General features: G+C 35.4%; 1 protein-coding gene across 3 annotated transcripts in view; it reads left to right on the top strand.

Annotated features, from left to right (window-relative positions):
* The window catches only part of pde3b (phosphodiesterase 3B), a 51822-nt gene that overhangs the window by 19674 nt on the left and 8276 nt on the right, over window positions 1-23872 (top strand). For all 3 annotated transcript variants that reach the window (XM_067399610.1, XM_067399608.1, XM_067399609.1), the window contains exons 2-4: window positions 20257-20307; window positions 21668-21916; window positions 23252-23388. In XM_067399610.1, the coding sequence (XP_067255711.1) occupies window positions 20257-20307; window positions 21668-21916; window positions 23252-23388 (437 nt within the window). The remainder of the gene's footprint in view (window positions 1-20256; window positions 20308-21667; window positions 21917-23251; window positions 23389-23872) is intronic.

Raw genomic sequence — 23872 nt, forward strand, 5'->3', positions numbered from 1 at the left:
CTTGCCTGGAAAGTCAGCCTAGTCAATTAGTAATCTTGAGGAGATCTTTCTTAAGAAATGTCCTCTTGCAATCACATTCCAAAGATGTGACTTTAGCCAACCTAAGTATTTTTCCCTTTTATCAACTCATCCACCTTGTTTAAAGGGTTAGTTCACCCAAAAATAAATTTCTGTCATTAATTACTCGCCCTCATGTCGTTCCAAACCAGTAAGACTTTCGTTCATCTTTGCCACTTATGTCATTACCACTTTCAAAGCCCAGAAAGGTAGTAAAGACATCGTTGAAATAGTGTGACTATGTGTCTACAGTGGTTCAACTTAAATGTTATGATGTTTTGTGCGCAAAAAACAAACAAAAATGACTTTATTCAACAATTTTTTCTCTTCCATGTCGGTCTCCTAACACTTTAATGGCCATTACAGCATTGGAAAAAGAATTCATGAAGATACCTGATGCATTTTTTTTTCTTTTAAAATGTTCACATTTTGAAGGCTTTCCTCCACCTGTTGTTCATAGCTTTATATATACATAGTTCAGTCATGAAACTCCTAGATGGCGCTGGCTGATGGGCCCTTAATGCAAGCTGACAATTACAACATTAACTACTTGGTACAAGCTGATTGGTCCATGTCACTTATGCAGCCAATGAGTTTGTTGCGCACACATTTAAATGGCTGGTTGGTTACATTCACTATAGCAGTTTGCAGCGCGCGCCGAGTTCCTCTAAAACCCTCCACCTTCCCCAGCTCCACCTGTATAGATCTGCTAGGGGTTATTGATTATATGCTATTTGTGCAGCAGCACTATGTCTTACTTACAGTAGCGTATTGGCGTATGTATTGGCAGTAGCAAGTTTCTGTACTTGCTCTGCAGCAGCAGCAATAATCTACAGCAGCAGCAATTCAGCCACAGTGTAGAAGATCTGTTCCACCAAGACCAAATACATGAACATTTTCATATCCATTACCATGCTAACAATCTTCCAAGAGTTGTCATGATTGAAATATATAATATAATATAATATAATATAATATAATATAATATAATATAATATAATATAATATAATATAATATAATATAATATAATGTAATATAATGTAATATATACAAACTAACAAACTTGTGTTAGTCCTGTAGGCTTTGTGCTTTTCTGAATGAGACAGTGCGTTCTACCAAGCTCTGATGATTGTGGTTTGCACGTGAGAGCTTTTTCTGTGTGGGTTCATAGGGTTTATATCTGATATTTGTACACTGAGTCACCACAGTGACATGAAAAATAATGCACACACTAGATGACATGAGACAGACACACACCTCTAGACTCTGGAGTGTTTGGAAATTTGGTGATCTTTGAGTTTACTTTGCTGTTTGGTAATGATAACTGCTTTTAATTTAATGATTTAGAAAAAAATGAATAAGCTTAAAATGAAAAAGCTTAATTTTTCAGGCTAAAAATGTGCATAAATCTGTTTTGAACTGCACTGATATTTATATATATATATTTTATTTTTAATTTTTTTTCAATACATGAGCCAATTAAGATCCAGGATGCACCTGGCAGTGCTTTATTTTAAAGTGTTAAGTTGATCAAATTTCTGAATCATTGAGGAGTGAAGGAGCAACTCAAGCTGAAGGCAGTAGAGCTACACGATTAACCGTTAAAAGGTCACAGCCTCGATTCAAACACCCATACGACACCCATATTCCTAAGCGGCTATGTCTATTAAACATTTGACCTTTTAACCTTCAACCACAGTATCACTATTTCTGTGATACAATCATTTAAATTATCACAGAAGTACTGGTATAACACTTTATGGTTCATATATAAACACTGATGTCTACAGTAGTGATATATAAATAGGGCAAATTACCTTTTGAAATAACTTCAAATAAAGATTGTGTCAATAAAGTGACTGTTATCATTCATTCGAAAGATTCTTTCAAAATGCTGATTCATCTAGTAGTGAAAATAGTCTTTTGAGTCATTGAATCATTCACTCAAAATGATTTAAAAGAATTAAATTACAATTATTATTTTTTTTTTATGTTGGCAGAACAGAACCTACAATTGAATTGTGGGGGAATCGTGATCTCTATTTTGAACCAAAAAATTGTGTTTCTCAAATTAATCGTGCAGCTCAAACATATTGTCTAGTACACACTACTGTTATTTCGCTTATTTTAATGTTTTAGAAAGTATATTATGCTCACAAAGGCTGCATTTATTTGATAAAAAAAATACAGTAAAAACATATTTTGAAATATTATTACAAAAACCTTTTTTTCTATTTTAATACATTATATTTTAAAATGTAATATATTCATGTGATGGTAATGCTGAATTTTCAGCATCATTACACCGATCTTCAGTGTCACATGATCCTTCAGAAATCATTTGATTATGCTGACTCTGTGCTCAAGTTACATTTCTTATTATTGTCAGTCTTGTAAACACTTGTGCTGCTTATTTTATTTATTTATTTATTTATTTATTTTTTCAGGATTTTTTGATGAATAGAAAGTGAAATAGAACAGCATTATTTTGAAGTATCTTTATTAACATAAATGTATTTGTTTGTTACATGAGTAAAAATGTGTAAAAAGGCTCACTCACCCCAAACTTTTGTGTACTTTTGTCACGATAATAGAAATGGCTTTCTGCATGTTGGTTACACCATTCTGACTTTGATTTACTTTTTATTACTTTTTTTGTAACTAACGATAATATTATAAAACAGACCTTTTCACAACTTTCAATAAGCTCTGTGTCTTTTGACCTTTGGGTAAAGCTGATCAACTGATGTTGGACATCAGAGTGTGAATGAGGTCTTCTTTAATGGCTGGATTTCTGATTTCTCCAGGCCTTGTTTCTCACATACGCACAGACATACGCAGTGTTCCTACACATACGCACACTCTCTGTTTCACACTCTCCTGTCAGGATTTGGACTCTTGATCCAGAACAACACTCCTATCGCAAAGGACCATTTTATGTTTCTCGTAAAACAAATCATTACACTCACATTTGGCGACAGGAGGGCATTTTTCAGGCATTTCGCAAAGCATGCCTTAAAAAAAAATCTGTGTCTGATATTTTATTATTCTAAAGTGTTTTGGCCAGAATACTTTGGATTGTGTTGATTGACAGCAGACAGAGTACACAGCTTGTCAGGTGTGAGATCATGATAAAACGGCTATGCCAGTGAGTTTGAGGAAGGGTAGCGTGTTACTTCAGCTTATAGTCTTGTCTTACTTTGTTAGTCAGACTGGGTGTAAGAGAGAGAACATGTGAGCGTGAAGTCTTGTTTGCACATGTGAGATCCCACAGTGAAACAACGGCAGGCATCACATACTACGGCCGCACACTGACCTTTCCTGCCCTTATCCCCTCTCAGCTCACAGAGCTTTTCCTTGCTGCCCGCTGCTTTTTTTCCTTTATAACAAGCTTAACACCACTGCCACACATCATCAGAAAGCTGTCTAAATCTCTGATCTCAAATAGATATCCACATACTTCCCCAGTTGATTGATTACATTAAGAAATGCAAGCATTTTTTGTATTACAGGTTTTCTGAAATGTTTATGTGCAAATGAGGCATTATCTAATTACATATGCACCAATTTGCATACATTTCCAGAACAGAAATCTGAACATTTGGATAAAGCCTGATTCAAAATTCTTGTTTCATTTTGTTGAAATATTAGAGTTAAAGTTTTTTTCCCGAGGTAATTTTGGACCTCTTTTTATCAATAAATCAGAAAATACTGTTAACAGTCAGGAAAGAGAATACATAATATATTTTTAGGAATAAAATGTATAAAATGATATATAATATTTCATCTGACAGTTAGATATTAAAGCCAGCTAATATGTAATATACTTTGTATTTATTTATCATTTGTTAATTCCAATTATTACTATAATTATATTTATATATTATTTATTTATTTTCTTGTTTGTTTGTATTTTCACATACAATATAAACAATACATGGTTGTCATTTGTTAACAGAATTTGCTGTAACTGTTCAACTGGCTGTTAGTGGAATGCACCAACTGGTTAGTGGTCCACCAGGCCATGACTTTGAGACCCCTGATTTACAGTTCATTCAGTAGATATGATTGATATGTATGAAACAGTTAAGCAGGAAGAACTCATGGTTATACGATCGCTTTGATAAGCCGTTAAGAAGCCTGTGGCCTCGAGCGTCCACTTGTTTGTAAATGATTCACTTGTCAACAGGCGATTTCTCTGGGTTCTCTAATAGATGGAAGCTCGGCGCCGTTCACAGGCTTGTTAGTGACTAGAGATCTGCAGCGCTCCAGAGCGCCTGTGTTTATGTGAGAGGTCTGTCCGCACTGATTCCAAGATAAAGCCAGATGTTCCCTTACAAGGCCTCCAGCCTGGGCCTATCTGGCAGCCATGGCCATATCAGGTAGAGTCTTCCTGTTGTGCTCCGACTCTCTTTCCCCTCCGCATGAGAGGACGCCTCTCTGCCAGCGTTGTTTGTGTGTTTGGCCTTACTTGACACAAATCAGTCTGGCATGAGCCGTGCTCCACGGAGCAAAAAATTCCAGGGCCTGACGTGTTATATCCAGTATGTTGATGTTTTGGAGACATTATGGGGTGTAATGTTAACACTGGAGTTCTGGAGAAACTCTGAGGGATCAATTATGCGCCAGGCTGTCGTAGACACACCGCTGTGTGCACACGTGTATCTTCTGTTCCATCAAGCTATAAGGAACAGTGGCCTGTGTTCGTTCAGCCTTCATTTACAAGGCAATTACTGCATAAATGTCTGTCTGTCAGGAAACACTATTTATTGCCCCCTCCTTTCAAAGTCACTTGCATAAAATATATGACTAGCTCTCGTTGGTGACAACAGGGAAGTCAAAGGCTACTTTAGAGTCAATCTTAGATTATGCTTTGTAACATTTCTGAACACAGTTTTATTGTTCTCAGTACTGCACATTGGCTTCACATGAAAATACCCTGAAACCTTTCAACAGCATCTAGGTGACCTAATAAAGTTTGCTCAAGATGGCAGGAAAAAAAGTGTTAAAGAATGTTTTCAGTATTTTGCACATAACCATATTTACATACATACTTTTTTTATTGATTGCTGTCTGTCAAATTACTAATAGCTAATAATAACTTTTATCATAGTATTGAAGTCAAGACAATTCAGCAGTAGTGTAGATTCACATCCAGGCAATGTCAGACCAACAAAGTTTAGTCAAAACACCAGAAAATATGTTAAAGAATATTTAAATACGTTGTGCATTACCACAAAACAATTTTTTAATACTGTTTTTAATCTGCATTGCTGGGCCTATTTTATATAATATAATATAATATAATATAATATATTATAATATATTATAATATATATATATATATATATATATATATATATATATATATATATATATATATATATATATATATATATATATATATATATATATATATATATATATATATATCAAGATGCCAGGAATAATATATATATTATATTTCAGGGTTTCAGGTATATAATATATAATTATATTATATTATATAAAATAGGCCCAGCAATGCAGATTAAAAACAGTATTAAAAAATTGTTTTGTGGTAATCAAGATGCCAGGAATAATGTGTGAAAGAATATGAGGTTATACATTTATTTTAAGGTGTCCTTGTTACAGTGTAATTATATATTCAAGTACTGAGTAATATTAATGAACAACATATTCTTAATATAGGGTAAGGATTAGGTTTGGTTTAGGGCTAGTTACATGTAAATTATTCATAATTTACTGTTATTTCAATAGTTTGTTTTTTGATACCGTCTGCTGAAAGTAGATAAACGGTAAACTGGTGGACTGACAAATGAAGGCTGAGCTCAAGAGGCTTATCATAGAGAGGGAGTGTTGAGGGTGTTCATGATGGTAGGGCACATAACCAGTGTGTTCAACAGTCATTTAGACCTATTTGTGCTGTGTTGAACAGCTGAGGTCTAGGGCAGATGAGGCTGAACCCACATGAAATGCCACCTGCCAGAAACTATTAATGGGTGTCTGATTTATTGAGTGCTGTGCTTTAACTTTGGATCAAACTACCCTCGCAGAATCTAATCTCAAAAGTACGCTGATGGCTTGCATTAATGTTGCCATACGGATGCAACATGCTAGCCCTAAGCTGCTAAATATATTGGGTGCAATAAACTGAAAATAACAGATTTTATGATAAATCTAAAATGCTAATGTTTTTTCATGTGGCTTGGAAGTATTGTATACCTCTCGATCCTATATTTTATCCTCTGTTTTGAAATGAACGGCTTCAGAAGACAATAATAAATAGAAAGCCAGGGGAGGAGTTTGAATTGGTCGAATGAGGCTGCTTTACCTTTCATGCTCTCGAGTTTTCGCACTGTTCTATCAGCTGGAGTTTGAGAGAGTCAGTCAATATGTCACACGCTCCTGCTAGAACTCTATGTGCTCGCTCTGGAACAAGACTAGATTGGATAAGCTTTCAAAACTGACTTTAACAAACCCTGCTTCAACTTTTCGTGAAGGTTATTTGTTTATTCAGGGATCAATAAGAATGGCCTGATAGCCCGGGGCCAGTGGCCAGTGGCCAAGACCAGTTGATGGAATTGGGTGGTCATGTAGGCCTACATGTTGTTGTTTATTTAACATGAACTAAGAATTAACTATACTTATACAGCATTTATGAATCTTAGTTAATGTTAATTTCAACGTACTAATACATTATTAAAAGCACTGTGAACTAACATGAACAAACAATGAACAGCTGAATTTTTTATTAACTAACATTAACAAAGATTAATAAATACAAGATGTAATATAAGTCTAAGGTGTCCCCTGAATGTGTCTGTGAAGTTTCAGCTCAAAATACCCCATAGATGTTTTTTAATTAATTTTTTTTAACTGCCTATTTTGGGGCTATTTATAAAGAATGAAGTTGCGTTTATGAATTATACAGAAAAATTATAATGAAAAAAAAAAACTGCTCTTTTCTCCGTGAATACAGTATGAAACGATGGTAACTTTAACCACATTTAACAGTACATTAGCAACATGCTAACGAAACATTTAGAAAGACAGTTTACAAATATCACTAAAAATGATGGATCATGTCAGTTATTATCGCTCCATCTGCCATTTTTGCTATTGTTCTTGCTTGCTTACCTAGTCTGATGATTCAGCTGTGCACAGATCCAGACGTTAATCCTGGCTGCCCTTGTCTAATGCTTGAACATGAGCTGGCATATGCAAATATTGGGGTCATACATATTAATGATCCCGACTGTTACATAACAGTCAGTGTTATGTTGAGATTCGCCTGTTCTTCGGAGGTGTTTTAAACAAATTAGATTTATATAAGAAGGAGGAAACAATGGAGTTTGAGACTCACTGTATGTCATTTCCATGTACTGAACTCTTGTTATTTAACTATGCCAATATAAATACAACTTTTAATTCTAGGGCACCTTTAACAAATGAAACCTTATTGTAAAGAGTTACCTTTGTTTCAATAGCGTTTTGAATAAATTCCGCTGATTTAAATTTCACCAAGGTAATGTTATGACTTGTGATCGTCTTTGAGCCTGTTATAACTGGCTGAAAATGATGAACAAATCTCCATATTTTTCTAGCCAATGGGTTTTATATGAATTCTGAATGCATTTGTTTATTTTACTTATGTATCTTTTAAGACATTTTATGCACAAACTGTGTAAATACTGTGTACACTACACTTCAAAAGTTTGGGGTCGGTAAGTTTTTTTTCTTTTTTTTTCTTTTTTTAAGAAATTAATGCTCCAGCAAGGATGCGTTAATTTAATCAAAGTGACAGTAAAGATAAGCTATTTTTTTTTTTTTTTTAAATAAATGCTGTTATTTTGAACTCTCATATATCTTCATCGATTCCACAAAAATATTAAGTATAAAGAAATGTTTCTTGACCACCAAATCAGCATATTAGAATTATTTTCTGAAGACTGAAGTAAAGGCTGCTGAAAATTCAGCTTTGCCATCACATGAATTACATTTTAATATTACTACTGGTTTTACTGTATTTTTGATCAAATAAATGCAGACTTTGTGAGCATAAGAGACTTCTTTCAAAAACTTAAAAAAGTACCGACCACTAACTTTTGAACTGAACAGTGTACATATCATGGTAGTGATTTCACACATACAGAGATAATTCTGCATTTGTGTCAGATAATTGTATACATAGATCATAACCTGTCTGTGCGGTTTGTTTTGAGTCCATGTCCTAATGGCTGCTTTGGTACTTTCTAAACACGTTTTTATGTGGTTCTTTGTTTCTTTTTGACTTGTATAACGTAGACTTCTTTTTTTGATGAGTATAAAGTTGAACAAAGCCAAATAACGATGGGCCATTTAGTCCTGAAGCATACCATTGTGGGAAAAAGTTCATCATTGACGTAATATTGTTGACCTTCCTCAGCTTGTGGCATTTTTGTTGTTCCTGCAAAAACGTGTTTGTTATTATGCAAGCTCCTCTCGGTCTGGCATGCGGCCAAGAGCCAAAACCTGAAGAATGAGTGAAGAGACAGACACTTTAACAGAGATTAGTCTCGCGTGTGTTCGTAGCTTTGCAGCTCTCAAGTTTTTAGCTGCCATATTTTACTTTTTTATTTGTTTTTAGTCTTCATGGTGCATTTTTTCACAGATCTTCATGTTTGAAAGAAAAGTCAGAAAAACTGCTTTCACACTATTAAATGTAATAATGTGTTAGGTCATATACTCAAAACAAATCTTGTGATACATAAAACTGAAATTCTGACTCTTTCAAAAAGAATTTATGCTTTGAGATAAACTATATTTCTCAGTGTACTTTAATTTGTCGGTTTTGTCTGCATAACAAACCTCTTATTCGCGTTCCCTTGCATTGTATGTAACATACCTGGTAAATATATATATTGTCTATTGTCTGTTTTGTATATTGTGTATTTATTAAGTATATTTATTTTTATTCACTCATTTTAATTTTTATCTGTCTTTTCGCTGTCATTCTGTCACTCTGGATGCTTTTGTCACCAAGACAAATTCCATGCTGTTCATTCAGTCCCCTCTACATTTCCTGCCGTTACTAAGAATCGAACCCACAACCTCCGGGTCAGACTTTCTAACCATTAGGCCACAACTGCCCCAAGAAGTCCCAAAACTGTTGACACCTTGAGAGATAGGAAAATGTAAGATTACACTATGCAAGATCACACCATCAGCAGGTTCAGAGCCTGATCTTCCAGATGGCACACAACTTTCTGCACAGATTTACTGTCCAACTGGCTCGGATTTCACTCTCCAGGTGACACACTTACGTGAGCTTGATTACACATGTCAAGGCCAACCTTTGGAAAACACTTGTTTCCTCCTCCAGGGTTGAGTCTCCCTGGAGTCTCCCTTTTTGTTTCATGGTAGTGTTCTTGGGATGGAGGTATTGTGACATGGAGGAGCATGGTAAACTGAACTGGCTGGGGCTTGGCAGCATCTGTTTGTGTTGGAAGCAGGTGACCCCAGAGATGTGAGCTGTAAATCAGAGAAGCACAGCAGCCGGTCCATTTGCATTTGCTTATATGTACTTAATTTATTCGAATATTTGATCACATCAATGCAAACAGTCAGTCAGATGCTCGTAAATCAACTATTGCTTTCTTTCCCTTGTGTGCCTTCACTTGTGTTCCAGAGATCCTTCGCACACACATATACTGTATTCCCTGCTTTTTGAGGCAAGCTTCAGACAGCAGGATTTTCATTTCAGCCCTGACAAAAAGAGCAGTCACTCTGGAGCTCTTTGCTCTTAGCTTTGCCAAGACAGCAGAGGGGCAACATAGTGCGGTGCAGTCAGCCAGCTGTGTGCAGAGGCAGGGCGAAAGAGAGGGCAGCCAAGCCCTAGGGCTGCCCCGATGACCCCCACAAAGCATCCCCACCTGTTCACAGCACTGGCTCTGGTGTGACTGGAACCTGGTTGGTTGGTGAAGGGGGCACGACAGCAACTGGCCTGCTATTAGCTTTTGGCTGTAATGTTACTTTTTCCATTTTGCTTTTCAGGAGCTTTGATTGTATGATCTCGCCCCAGCTCTGCTGATACATATGAAAACGTGTACATTAAATTGATCAAAAGTGACAGTAAAGACTTTTACGTTGTTACCTATTTTATATACATATATTTATACACCATTATAATAAATGCTTGGTAACACTTTATTTTGTCTTGGTAACATTTTATTCTACGTTACTAGTAATAACAGTAAATTATGCATAATTACAAGTAACTAACCTTGAACCTAACCCTAACTGTAACTCAATAGTAAGTACTTGTAGTTAATTAATAGTACTCAGTACTTAAGTAATTACAATGTAACTACGGCACTGTAAAATAAAGTGTAACCAAATGCTGTTATTTTAAACTATATATTAATAAAAAATATCACAGTTTCCGCAAAATATTAAGCAGCATAACTGTTTCCAACATTGATAATAATAAGAAATGTTTCTTAAGCTTTAAATCAGCATATTAGAATGATTTCTGAATGATCATGTGACACTGAAGACTGGAGTAATGATGCTGAAAATTCACCTTTGACATCACAGGAATAAATGACATTTTAAAATATATATATAAAAAGAAAACAGTTATTTTCAATTGTAATAATATTTCACAATATTACTGTTTAAATGTAAAAATTTTTGCTTAGATAAGCATAAGAGAAAAAAAAAATGACCAACCCCTTTTACCTGACCCATTTTTAAGTTTTTTTTATTTTTTGGGGAATATTTTGTTGTTCTGACCATTTGTGACTCGATCTGGCGAAATGAGTCGGAAGTCGCAACGTTCTATTTTAAGATATGGGCCAATAATGTGGAAAAACAATGAAAAAATCGATTTTTTTTTTTAAAGCTAATTTCAAAGAACAGACTTTCAAAAATAATCTCCCAAAGTTTCGTAGTCCAGATAATTGAGTAAAGGTATTTAAATGGCTATTCAATTTGACATGGTTTTACTAAATTCGCTGGAAATGAACTTCTCAACTCCTCTCGTCACTTATGAGCATTTCCCGGTATCCCCTGAAACGTCATTATCTCTGCTCTACAAATATGGTGTTACACGTTGTATAGAACCAATCAAAAAGCTTAGAAATGTAAACACACTGACCTAAACGCTGATTTTTAACAATGGGAAGCCCCGTTTCGACTGACAGGCACGCGATCGGTCCAGCGCTCCTCCTGTCAGACTAGCGCACCTTATAAAATAAAACTCCCATTTGCGTGTCTCTCTTTAAAAGCCAATAAAAATTGAATCCATATAGGTAGCACAAAAATTCTTTTTGCATACAAAACCAAAGACTTTAAACTTTCATATCAAGACTCCAACATGCTTCTGTTGTGTTGTTTTCACCCTCTAATGAGTCTGAGTAATATGCGTTTATAACAAAAATAGCACAGCTAACTGAATACAAGTGTGTATATTTCACGTGCTCATAACTTCATGAAAAATGCACAGATCATAAAAATGACATATCAATATTTAAAGCAGATTTTCAAGATTAAAACCAATCCAAAATCAATATAATATATTGCGTTGATCACAAGATATTACTCACTGAATGATTTAACATACTTGGCTAAAAACATGTCTCTCATCTCTCCGGGATGCAGTGTGTATCCAATGTTCCCGGACCCATCCATGTTCGTTTTCCAACGTGGAATAACACAAAATATATATCATTTTAAAGCTTAGAATCTCATCTTTTTAATGCATCTAACCATCGTGCTGAGAAGCACCTCTAAACCGGAGTTAACCGCCCGTTGGCGCCACCTGGCTGCGGAAAAAATGAACAACAATTTTTCAAACTATTCTTTATGCTATCACCACGAAATTTGAACCAGATGCGGCTCACATATAGGAGAGCATCACCAAACAAGATTTTTTAGCGATCTTATTGTGTTCCTGAGTTATTCCATGTCAAATAAAAAAAAAGAAAAAATATTTAAAAAAAGTATATATTTTTTGTCTTTTATCAGCTGTTTCTCAGCAAGAAAATGTCCAAATGTAATGTAATTTATATTTTCTTAAAATTTAAAATGTTTTCTAACAAATGATACCTACCTTTTGACTCTCCTTGCTAGAGTTTTGGAGTTATGAGTCTTTACTTTTGTGTGTGTCGCTTAGAAAAAGAAAAAAAAAAAAACTCTAAAAAAGCCTTCAGGTCTTAAAGCGTTAATTCAAATAAGTATATACTTTCAAATAATTTGAGCTTCAGTCTGGTTTAGCATTTATATAAAAATGTCTTTGGTCAAATTTAGCTGTAAAATAAATAGTTTATCCCTTTAAATGCAATGGATTTTGAAAGATATCAACAAAAAGCGGGCAAAAAAACTTTAAAAGCGATTTTCTCAGGTTTTCAATTGGAAAAAGAGGGCAGACGACCATAATTAAAATGGGTATATCTTTAAAACTATTCAAGGTATGACTTTGACTAGGGTATAATTTTAAAGCTTATTGTCTCATCTTTCCATTAATACCAAAATCTCAATTTTGAAATTTGGGTCACTGTGACTCATTTTGCTGGATCAGGTCACATTTAGTATTTTGTTTTTAAAGCTGCAGTCCATGATTTTTCCTCTTTGTCGCCATCTCTGTTTGAAACATGCGATTGCAGTCATATGCGGAACAGTTATCTGAACGTGCGTTGTGCCTCGGCATGGATGAATCTAATGTTTGCTGTCAGTCACCGCACCGGTGTGGATACTGTACTTCAGAATCACAGATTCTACATCTTGAAAGTATGACCAATATAAGAATTTTCACTGGAAAATATCATCTGAACAAGTAAGTAACATGTCTGCCACTTTTGTTCTGACCAACTGAGGAAAAAAGCATCAGGCCTACAATAAATAACGCTGCCAATGATGATTAAATCTAACGATCGCTTAGCTCGGATCATGCCAAACCGTGCAAATTATTATTACTGTTATATTGTTCTCAAATTGTTATTGTTAACAACATCAGCATTGCATGACTGTGTGTATTTAGTGTGTATTAACGTTACCTGTAGATTTCAATTTCTGTATCCACTCCACAGCCCAAAGTCCTTTGCTTTTTGGCTATGGGTGAATCTCCAGTTGTCACTGATGATTGTTAATTGGACCTTTCTGGGTTACAATCCGCCATCAAAATTATAAGTTTAATTATTTCAGCTGCTGTGAGAAAAGGCTACAAATGTGCCGCTACCGGCAGCATGATAAAACCGACTAGCCTCTCGACGGGACTCCTTCCTTTCTGTTTACGGATGTGATGTAATGACGCACAGAGGAACTGCTGCACGCTCGAATTTCCCGCGGAAATCCGCCATGTCGCTCTTATCATAAAACATTATTACAAGCTTACTGTTGTGAATCGAGACAAGATAATTAGATAGTTTTGAACACTGGCTGGTTATGTACTTGCTCAAATTGATTTTGAATAATTTTTAACCAAAAAAATGTGCAGACTGCAGCTTTAAGGTGCTGTATAAAAAGGCAAGATGCTCCTTTTTGAAAAATAGCCCTTTCTAGCTTAAAGCTTAGAGTCTTCCTGTTTTAGAAAATATATAGTTTTGCACATCCCTAGACAGGATTCTAGCGAATCAGATACCCTGGCTGACCACTGAATAACCCCACCTCCACAGCCCCCCCACAGTAATTCCAAAACAAATGGTGATGGCTAAACCAGATGCTAGCAAGCTTAGACTGAGACTAAGATAACACTCACAATGAGCTGGAACTTGTCTTAGAGCTTAACTGCACTCCAGACCTTAATTAAAGTAGTTCTTGTGATGTTTAAAATTTTTGCAAAACATGACAATGAACCATTTTGAAGACCCATTGTCTTTACTGTGGAGAGAAAAGCCATCATCCCATGACGACATTGTGGGGAAATGCTTTCAAAACCTCCCTTTGGAACGACTCTCCATTATCACACCATAACCACTTTTAATAATTTATACTGCAGCTGATGCATCAACCCATTTACAGCGTCTCTGTTTTAGAGCGTCTTATAATGACTTGCATCATTTCCTGGAAGACTGTAATCAAGTAATCACCATCATATCTTTTTCAGTCAAGTGGAATGTTGGATGCTTGTAACCGGTGTGATCTGTAACTACTCTCAGTAGTTTGGAGAGAAGTGATGTTCCTATGTGAAAAGCACAGGACTGCGCAGTATCTCTTCATTCCCCTCCGCAAAGGGAATGTTCCACAGGCCTGCCAGCTCCTCCTGACAACTTAACCCTCTTCCCCAGTCTCTCTCCTGTCCGTCAGAGTCCTGACACCAGTGACTGAGAGCCAGACATAATCACTGCTCAGCATGAAGTCACTGACTGCTTTCCAGAAGACGGCATAACTCTGTAATGACCAGGACTGTGAGCCATTAAGGATGGGTTGTACCCAAGTTCAAGGACCAAAGCGTTGATATGGACAAAATTTTTTGCAGTTGATTAACATGGTTTGAAATGCTTTTTCACTTCTGCAATTTTTCTTTTTTTTTTATGGAGAACATTGTTTTCCCGGAGAACATGAATGTGCAATTCAGGTCAATGCTGCCGAAAAGTCATAATGTTCAGTGTGAAATGTGATCGTCTCTAGGGGTCAGATGAGACTTGAGAAAGGGCCATTGACCTTGTCTTTGTGAGACTGGCTGGAGTTGACTGCAGAGTAGCCAAGACTTTCCCACACTCGCAGCTGCTGCAGACGAGCTGAGCCGTGAGGGGCGTTAGCCTGCACTGACGTCAGCTCCCTTACACCCACAGGAACACAGACTGGGACACATTCATCTCTGCTACACACACAATCTTGCTACCATCTATGATTGGGCTATCCTAAATCACCACGTTGTGTGGGTTAAAACCATTTACCTCAGCACTGTATACATAAGGATCTTATCATTTTGTACATGGTGTTTTTGGTGGCATAAGTTGTATATATTAAACCTGGCTTTTTTTATTGTTCTTTTTTTATGCTTTCAATTACATATTAATGCATGGGTTTCCAGATGTTTTTGTGCAATTCTTATTGCATAAATGATTTATTTAGTACCCACTGGGATTTTAAGAAGATCAAAAGAAGTGACCCGTTTCTGCTGTATTTTGATAGGCTACATTTATTTAATCAAAAACACTGTACAAACAGTAATATTGTGAAATATAATTACAATTGAAAATAACAAATTTTTATTGTAATATATTTTAAAATGTAATTTATTCTTGTGATGCTAAATGATCATGTGATGCTGAAGAGTCTTCAGCATCGCATGATCCTTCAGAAATCGTTCTAATATGCTGATTTGGTGCTTAAGAAACATTTCTGATTATGATAGTTTTGCTGCTTAATATTTGTGATGAATAGAATGTTTAAAAGAACTACATTCATTTGATTAGTCTACTGTCACTTTTCATCAGTTTAATGCATATTTGTTGAATAAAAATATTACCATTTATTACCAATTATTAATTTTGGTTGATGTGTAAATATACTATTGTTTGTTGTTTATACTTGTTTGGTCATAATACATCAACTAATACACTTTGATACAACTTGTGTTTGTGTGTAAACATTAACCTTTTAGATGAATACATGCTGTAGAAATATAGTTCATTGTTAGGTCATGTTGCACTATTGCATTACGTAATATTTACATGTAGCATCTTATTGTATTGTGTTATGGAAAAAAGCTTTCAAAAAACCAGCTAAGCATGATATCAATAACTTACAGTAACTCATGCTTGTCATTTAATGTGTTGTATATCAAGCCATAGCTTCATTGTTCTTAATCTCATATCATACAGTATTTGCTTATTACAAACTTCACCAAACTGTTTGCTATATGTTAGTCAATTAAAACAAGTTTCTCATTTTTATGAAATCCCGAAGTGCAGACTGGTGTTTTCCCTCTCTGTCTCTCTCTAACCCCGTCTCTCTGCATGTAAGGTGATACGTGTTCATCAGTGGTTGGTTTGTTGTTCTGGTTCATTGGCTGGTCTGTTGTGTGTTGTTGAAGCTCTTGACTGGCTCTGTGGCTTTTATGATGCTGTTTTTGTTTGGCCAGCCCTGGTTGGCCTCTTGCTTTCGAATGGTGTGCAGTTATTTAGCCACTCAACTGAGATTCTCTCAAACAAACATACAATGCTTCTATACTCTCTTTCTCACACTTCATCACTCTGATGCTCTCATAATGTCAATGTAGTAGTGAATCGTGTTTTATTTGTTTTTTTTTTTCTGTCTTGTTGATGGCTCATTTTTATTTAGTCTCATTGTCAGCACAGATCCCACACCATTTGTGATAACTTTGGGTTGTATGATCACTTTGACCTTATGTAGGCGAATGTCTGCAGACTAGAGTCTACTTTGAGCGAACTGTTTCAGTGTGTTGTAATGCAAATACTATATGACACATATTTCCCACAATACACCTGCAGGTTATCTGTTCTTAAAAAAAAAAAAAAAAAAAAAAAAAAAACAGGACTCTCTCTTTTTGCCTGTGGGTCTGATGCACATGCACATGTACATGTATGGTTGTTTGGCCTGCTGTCAGTGATGTGATGATTTTTTCCCCCCCCTCAAAATCAGTTAATTCATAAATATTAAAAATGCAATTCATGCTGACAGTGACTTTTAGACCTCTGATTGGATGAGTATGTTTTAAGCTTCTGAATTATAAATTAATTTTTGCTTGTAAAAGTTTCATAAACAGACTGAAAAACTGTGCAGGAAACCATTTTAAACACCTTAAAAAAAGATTATACTACTGTTCAAAAGTTTGGGGTCAGTAAGATTTTTTTTTTTTTTTTTTTTTTTTTTTAAAGAAATGAATCAGTTTTATTCTACAAGGCTGCTTTAAATTGTTTATGTGTGGCAGCAAAGACCTTTTACATTTGTTACAAAACAATTCTATTTTAAATATGTTTTTTTTTTTTTACTTTCTATTCTTCAAAGAATCCTGAAGAAAAAAAAAGTGTCACAGATTCCACAAAAATAATAAACAGCACAACTGGTTTCAACATTGATAACAATGAGAAATATTTCTTGAGCACCAAATCAGCATATTAGAATGATTTCTGAAAGATTATGTGACACTGAAAGCTGGAGTAATGATGGTGTCAAATCAGCTTTTCCAACACAGGAATAAATAACATTTTAAAATATAGATTAAAATAAAATATATTTCTCAATATCACTAGTTTGACTGTATTTTCTCTAATAAATGCAAACTTTGTGAGCATAAGCTACTCTTTTGAACAACATTTCATATAATTTGATTTTTGATTTATTTTAAGACTAGGTAAAGTTGTCAAATGGTGTAACCCTAATAAGACTCAACAATATTCATGAGATTCACATATTGTATTTATAACAAAAACTTATTATCTTTCAAAATATTTTGCAAATTTTTTTTTTTTTTTTTTTTTTTTAATAATGGTTGAGATTGTACACTAACATGTAGTAAAGGTAAGACAATATTCTTTTACTTTTTACAGGTGTTTACACCTTGTAGTTACATGCATTTCAAGTGTATCTCCTGTGACCACTTGTGATCAGATTTCAAGGGGATTTCATGACTACATACTGACTACGTCAGAGTGTAGAAGGAAAATCTGCATGGTGTTCCCCTCAAATATACATGCATTTTAATCTAAAAACAAGCATGTTTTAAGTGGAATTGTACTCTTGTAAAGGAATGTTTTAAAGCTGCATGCACCTGGTATAGTTTAAAAAAAAAAAAAAAAAAAAATGTTTTGCTGTCTTTGACACATTGTTGTCTGGGACATAAATTATTCAAAGGTTGGGGGTCTGTAAGATTTAGTTTTTTTTAAGAAGTCTTTTGCAGTTCACCACGGCCGCAATTATTTGATTACAAATACAGTAAAACAACAACAAAAAAAAAAGTTGTAAAATATTATTACAATTTAAAACAACTGTTTTCTTTTTTTAATTTGAATATATTTAAAATGTAATTTATTCCTGTGATAGTAAAGCCGAATGTTCAGCAGTTATCACTCCAGTCTTCAGTGTCACATGACCCTTCAGAAAACATTCTGATATATAATATGTTGATTCGGTGCTCAAGAAACATTTATTATGAATGTTGAAAACGTTTATGCTGCTTAATATTTTGTGGAAACATAACACTGATGTCTTTGAATAGAAAGTAGAAAAACATGTATGAATGTGGTTTGAGTGATTGCCTCACAAAATGTTTTGGACCCCTTTTACATCTGCACTTAGTGCTGTTCACATCTCCCAGACAGATCTTAATACCAGCCAGGAGTACTGGGATCCAAATTTTGTAACATATTCAAGGAAACAGGTTTTATGAAACCAGCCCCACCTTTATTGTTCTGGTAATCTCTGTTCCGTCTGTGAAGTTTACAAGCTCAACAAACCATAAAGAACAAAAGTAGAGAGATTTGTTGTAAGCAACTCTGTGACATTGTGGGGCATTCAGAGGGTTTGAGTCTATACGCCACATGGTTGATTTGATGGAAACATATCTGACCAGTCTGATGTTAAGTGGTCAATTTTGACCTACAAAAGAAAACCCTGTATGTGAGAGAAAAAGTGACACAGTTTCTGACACATCTCTCCTCCATCCATCTCCCGCCATCCTGGTTGCCATGACGTTTGTACTATTGTTTGCTGGCCTCTGTCAGGTTGCCATGGCAGTGCTTATTTGCCATACTAAATATCTGATGATGTTAACAGTGATCATCTCTGTCTGATCAGTAAAACATCTGATTTCAGAGCAAGAGGCCACTGTGTTGACATCATAAGCATTTAATCTCAAATGAGTCTTGATGTGGATTCATTTGTTGTTTTATTTTTATATTTTTCAATTTATTGACTCTTAAGGCTTTGCAGCCTCAAAGATGAGAGTGTTTCTATCAATTCCATCTGTTGCTCTCAGAGCCTCGAGTGTGTCAGATGAGTAAGAGTCTGTGGTCATGTCTTTTGGACAGCTTTGAGTGTTAGACTGGTGCTGGTTTTAAAGATCAGAGCTGCTGGAAGTGACACATAACACGGCCAGCGCAGGTGCAGGGGACTTCTTCTTTGTCTGCCGCTCTGAGCTGTGTAGAGAGACCACGCTCTTCTGTCACATATCACCAGTACTCCCCCATGTGATCAAACGCTGCACTGCAGTTTAGTTATAGTGACTTTATGAGTTTAACATGGCGACCGCTCACATATGAGCCGTTGTTGGCCGAGAACTCTCTCGAACTCTGCTTGACTGATTATTTTAAGACTGTGTGACATGCCGCTGTTTTGATAACACGGCTGAACTCTTGTTCATTTGCGCTTGTTTGGTTGTTAAAATAATTTTTGCCACTGTACCCTGAAAAGTTGACCATATCCCTAAATGAAAGGATTTTATCTTTCTTTCTTGTTGTAAACAGAGATAAACCAGACTCCTTGGTGCAGAAAATGCAAAAATAAATGGGTTATAAAACCCTTAATCTTAAACAACATTTTTCTAATTCTTGTAAAAGTATTATACATAAAGTGGCCAAAAACTTGTTGGTTATAGTACTTAAAATATGTACATTTTGTTTTATATTGTTTTGTTGCTTCTGAAAATTATTTTGACTCTTCTTTAAAGTTTGGGCCTCTTAATTAGACCATTCAAGCATATATATTTTATATTTAGACTTTTTTTTTTTTTTTTTTACAGTGTAACTGTAAAAGTTGCTTTGCTATACTTCATGATATCAGAAAACAGACAGAGTCTGTGACCTATCTCAGTGATAGTGTTGTGGGACTTGGCTTCTGTTGGGTGACTTTCCTCTGAGCCTGTGAGACAGATAACATGGAACTGCAGTCAAATGACGTAGTTTGGCTAGATAAGATCTGTGAGCGCTATTGTTGACGTCTCATTGTGGTTAGAGTGGTTTTCTTTTCTTTTTTTTTTCTTTCTTTGCAAGCACCAGAAAGATTTTAGTTTAGCAGCTTACAGCTTTCAAAAAACATTGCACAGGTGGTGACAAAATTTTAACTCCCACATCAAAACTGTTGTACAAACCAATACTTAGAAAAGTGTTTATTTTTAAATGCTTATAGGCACTTCAGCAACATAAAAATAACTCATTTTGCTGCTTCTTTGTCTTAACTTTCCATAGGTTTTGTGCAGGGTGGCAGTCGTGAATGAAATGTGCTTTAAAGAGCCTTTGTTTTTTGTCCTTTAGATGATCCTGTGGGACTGGGACCTGAAACAATGGTACAAGCCTCAATATCAGGTCAGTACTTCTCGTGTTTAGCTTTTCAACTAATCTGTGTATTTCAGCATGCACGTACGTGCACACACACTTGCAGTATTAGATTGTTTTATTTCTATAATGGATTATTAAATGTATTATTATTATTTGTATGAAAGTTTTATTTTATAATGCCTTATGTACAGTAGGGTAATTATTATAACTGAAACATAAAAAAAAAAAATTTCTCTTAAAAAATAAAATGTAAAAAAGCTTATTTTTTCAGCTAGTTGCCATTTCCCATTTTTATTCAGATTAACTTGATGGAATAAAAACAAATAAAAACTATATAGACATACTTAAAAACGATAACTTATAAAAATGACAAAAACACACAACAAAATTACTAAAACTTTAATTCAAAATACATTGAAAACGCAAAATATAAACACAAAATCTAATTCAAAATATTTCTTAAAACTATAATAGTATCTCATACAATAACACTGATGTATGGTCAGGAATAAGAGTGTAATCTTGTGTAGTCAGTCACATACAGACCAGAATCTCCTCTCACTCTCTTTTTGTCTGAAAAGAATCTTATATCGTCCATCTGAGGACAGTTTGCTGCCTGTTAGCATGCTGAGGCCTGTAGCCCCTCCATCTGCCCGCCGCTCATTACTGCGGCTGACCTGCGAGTGGATAACCCTCATCCTGGCTCACATAAAGCTTGCCAAATGACGTCAAAGCCTGGAGGAAGTGCTCGCTGTGCACTTTTACCACACACGTGTGAGCACGCACACACATGCAAGTCGCAGCAGTGCCGCCACTTTACTTTATTACTTTCATCAGAACCCCTTCAAAAAAATTATGTATGTCTGAATTAAATACAATCAATAAAATGAGCTCAGCATGTACGCACAAGGCTGAAGATGGATTAAAACTAGCTGAGTTTATAGATGCATCCAGAGTTCTTCCTGTAATATCATTATGAAGGGTTCCTTTTTTCCTCTGAGTGGATATCATCAAAAACTGTCTCTGCTACTTGGCTAGATATATCAAATGGATGGCTCCAGGAATGAGTCACTCTTTGCTACAGTTTCTACTCGCGCAAGTCTGGAGCAGTGGGATGGCGTTCCTGTTGTTTAAACAGTAAAGCATGGTGCTAGTAATGCCAGTGTCATGGTTTTAATTCCCAGGGAATGCATCAATTCATAAAAGCAATGCAATGTAAGTCGCTCTATGGAAAAAAACTTTGCCAAATGCAAATGTCAATGTTTGAAATCCCACTGTACCTCTGAATGACCACAAGGAGGCAGTATAAGTCCCATAAACAGATAAGTGTGGGATAAATCAGTTTGCATTCTATGAATGTTGTAATATGTGCTCTGTGTGTGCTTAGGGTGCAGTGAGTGGAAATGGCGTGGATCTGTCTGTGATAAACGAGGCCAGGAACCTGGTCTCAGACCTGCTGATGGACCAGTCTCTCTCACCCCACGTCCTCTCCTCACTGCGCAGCGTCAGCAGCCTAATGGGAGCTTTCTCTGGGTCCTGCCGGCCACGGGTAAACCCCTTCACACCCTTCCCCGGCTTCTACCCCTGTGCTGAGATAGAAGACCCCTCAGAGAGAGGAGAGAGAAAGCCACTGAAGGTAGGTGAGCAGCAGTGTTGGGGAAGAGACTTTGAAACTGTTGTTTGCCAAGCCACTCATAATTTGAAGTAGTTCAGGTAAGTTGTTGGAAAAGTAGACAGTAAGAGAATGTTGCTACTATATTGTAAGTACTCAAGGGCCAATAGTTATATATTTACAGTAGATATAAACATTCACAATGATTATATAAATAAGAACACTAACAATAACAATATAATAATTATACTATATACTATTATACTATAACTATATAATAATTATAATAATTTTATAATTGAATGTATTTTTCTCTGCACTAGTATTATGGCCAATGCTGGTAAGCTGAACTGGTAAATTATATACATGTTATGGCCAATAACTGACAAAAAGTCTATACTGATATTTAAATCCTTTTGTCAATAAAAAATACTGAAAAGTAAAATCAGTTGTTTTAAATGCTTTAAGGCATCACAACATTATAATGTACAATATGAGAAATGGATGTTCATTATGAGATTTGAACTTAATGTGACAATATTAATGCATTTAAAATAGTACTTTTAGTCTAAGATAATCTAAAAATATGGGAAATTAGTATACACAATTAAATATCAAAATGTCGGCAGTTATATATCCAGTATAGACTGAAACCAGTAAATCGAAAATCTCTGAAAATCAGCTGAAAACAGATATGGTACAGATATACAATACCGTTCAGTTTGAGGTTAGTTTGATCTTTTTATTATTATTATTAAAGAAATTAATCTTTTTATCCAGAATGCTCACTGAAATTAGTCAAAAGTGACATTGTTACAAATGATTTTTATTTAATAAATAAATGCTCTTGTTTTGAACTTCTTATTCAAGGAATCCTGAAAAGAAAAAAAAAAGTATCATGGGTTCCACAAAAATATTGAGCAGCACAACTGTTTTCAAATGAGAGATGTTTCTTGAGTACCAAATCAGCATATTAGTATGATTTCTGAAGGATCTTGTGTCACTGAAGATTGGCGTAATGATGATGATGATGATGATGATGAAAATTCAGCTTTCTCATCACAGGAATGAGTTATATTTTAAAATATATTAAAACAGAAAACATATTTTAAATTGTAATAATATTTCACAGTAATGATTTAGGAGAGTGTTTTGAAATACTGCCTCAACTTGGGCTGTGTGTGCAATAACCATGAGATATTAGGATGGTTGCTGCAAGTAGTCATCCATAAGCTATCACCATTGTGTCCTTGGGCACAGTTTTGCCCTAGGTAGCTCCAAAGGGATCGTCCCTGTAACAGGTATACGGTAAGTCACGTCTGCTTATTGAGTACTTACAAAATGACTGTGTACTTTCAGGGTCTGAGCAGCAGGAACAGTCTCCCTACCCCTCAGCTAAGGCGCAGTTCAGCCTCGTCTTCTCTGCCCCCACTGGAGTCTGCCTCCTCACGCTGGGAACGCACCAATGGAAAGAGATCTCACTCTGAGCTCAGCAGGTCAGGCCTCACAACTGCACTCTTACCTTAGTGCGCTCTCTGTACTCCTCAAGGGTGGTCGAGGACAGGAACACAAGTACATTTGTATCTGTGGATTGGTAGTTTTCACCAAATGTGATACAATGTCATGAAATGTTTTTATAAGGCAATAGTCTTAAGATTTTATAAGGACAATGTGCTTTCTGTAATTTTATTGCTTGTCCTCAAGGTGGCAGTGTTAAAAAGAGATTTATCAGCAGCTGGTTTGAGAACCCCTAAACTCCATCTAAAGTAAATTGACATCACTTGTCCCTTGCATATTTATAAAATGATTTGATTTATTAAACCACTTATTTGTGCTTTCAGCTCTCTGTGAAAGTGTAGTAATCTCAGTTTTGTTTTAACACATTTTGCATTGTTAAAATTAATTGCACAGATTTTCTTCCAAAATTAGCACTGTATATATTAGCACTATACATATATTTATTTATATATATATTTTTTA

The sequence above is a fragment of the Chanodichthys erythropterus genome, chromosome 11, assembly GCF_024489055.1.
Source record: "Chanodichthys erythropterus isolate Z2021 chromosome 11, ASM2448905v1, whole genome shotgun sequence".
NCBI classification, from domain to species: Eukaryota; Metazoa; Chordata; class Actinopteri; order Cypriniformes; family Xenocyprididae; genus Chanodichthys; species Chanodichthys erythropterus.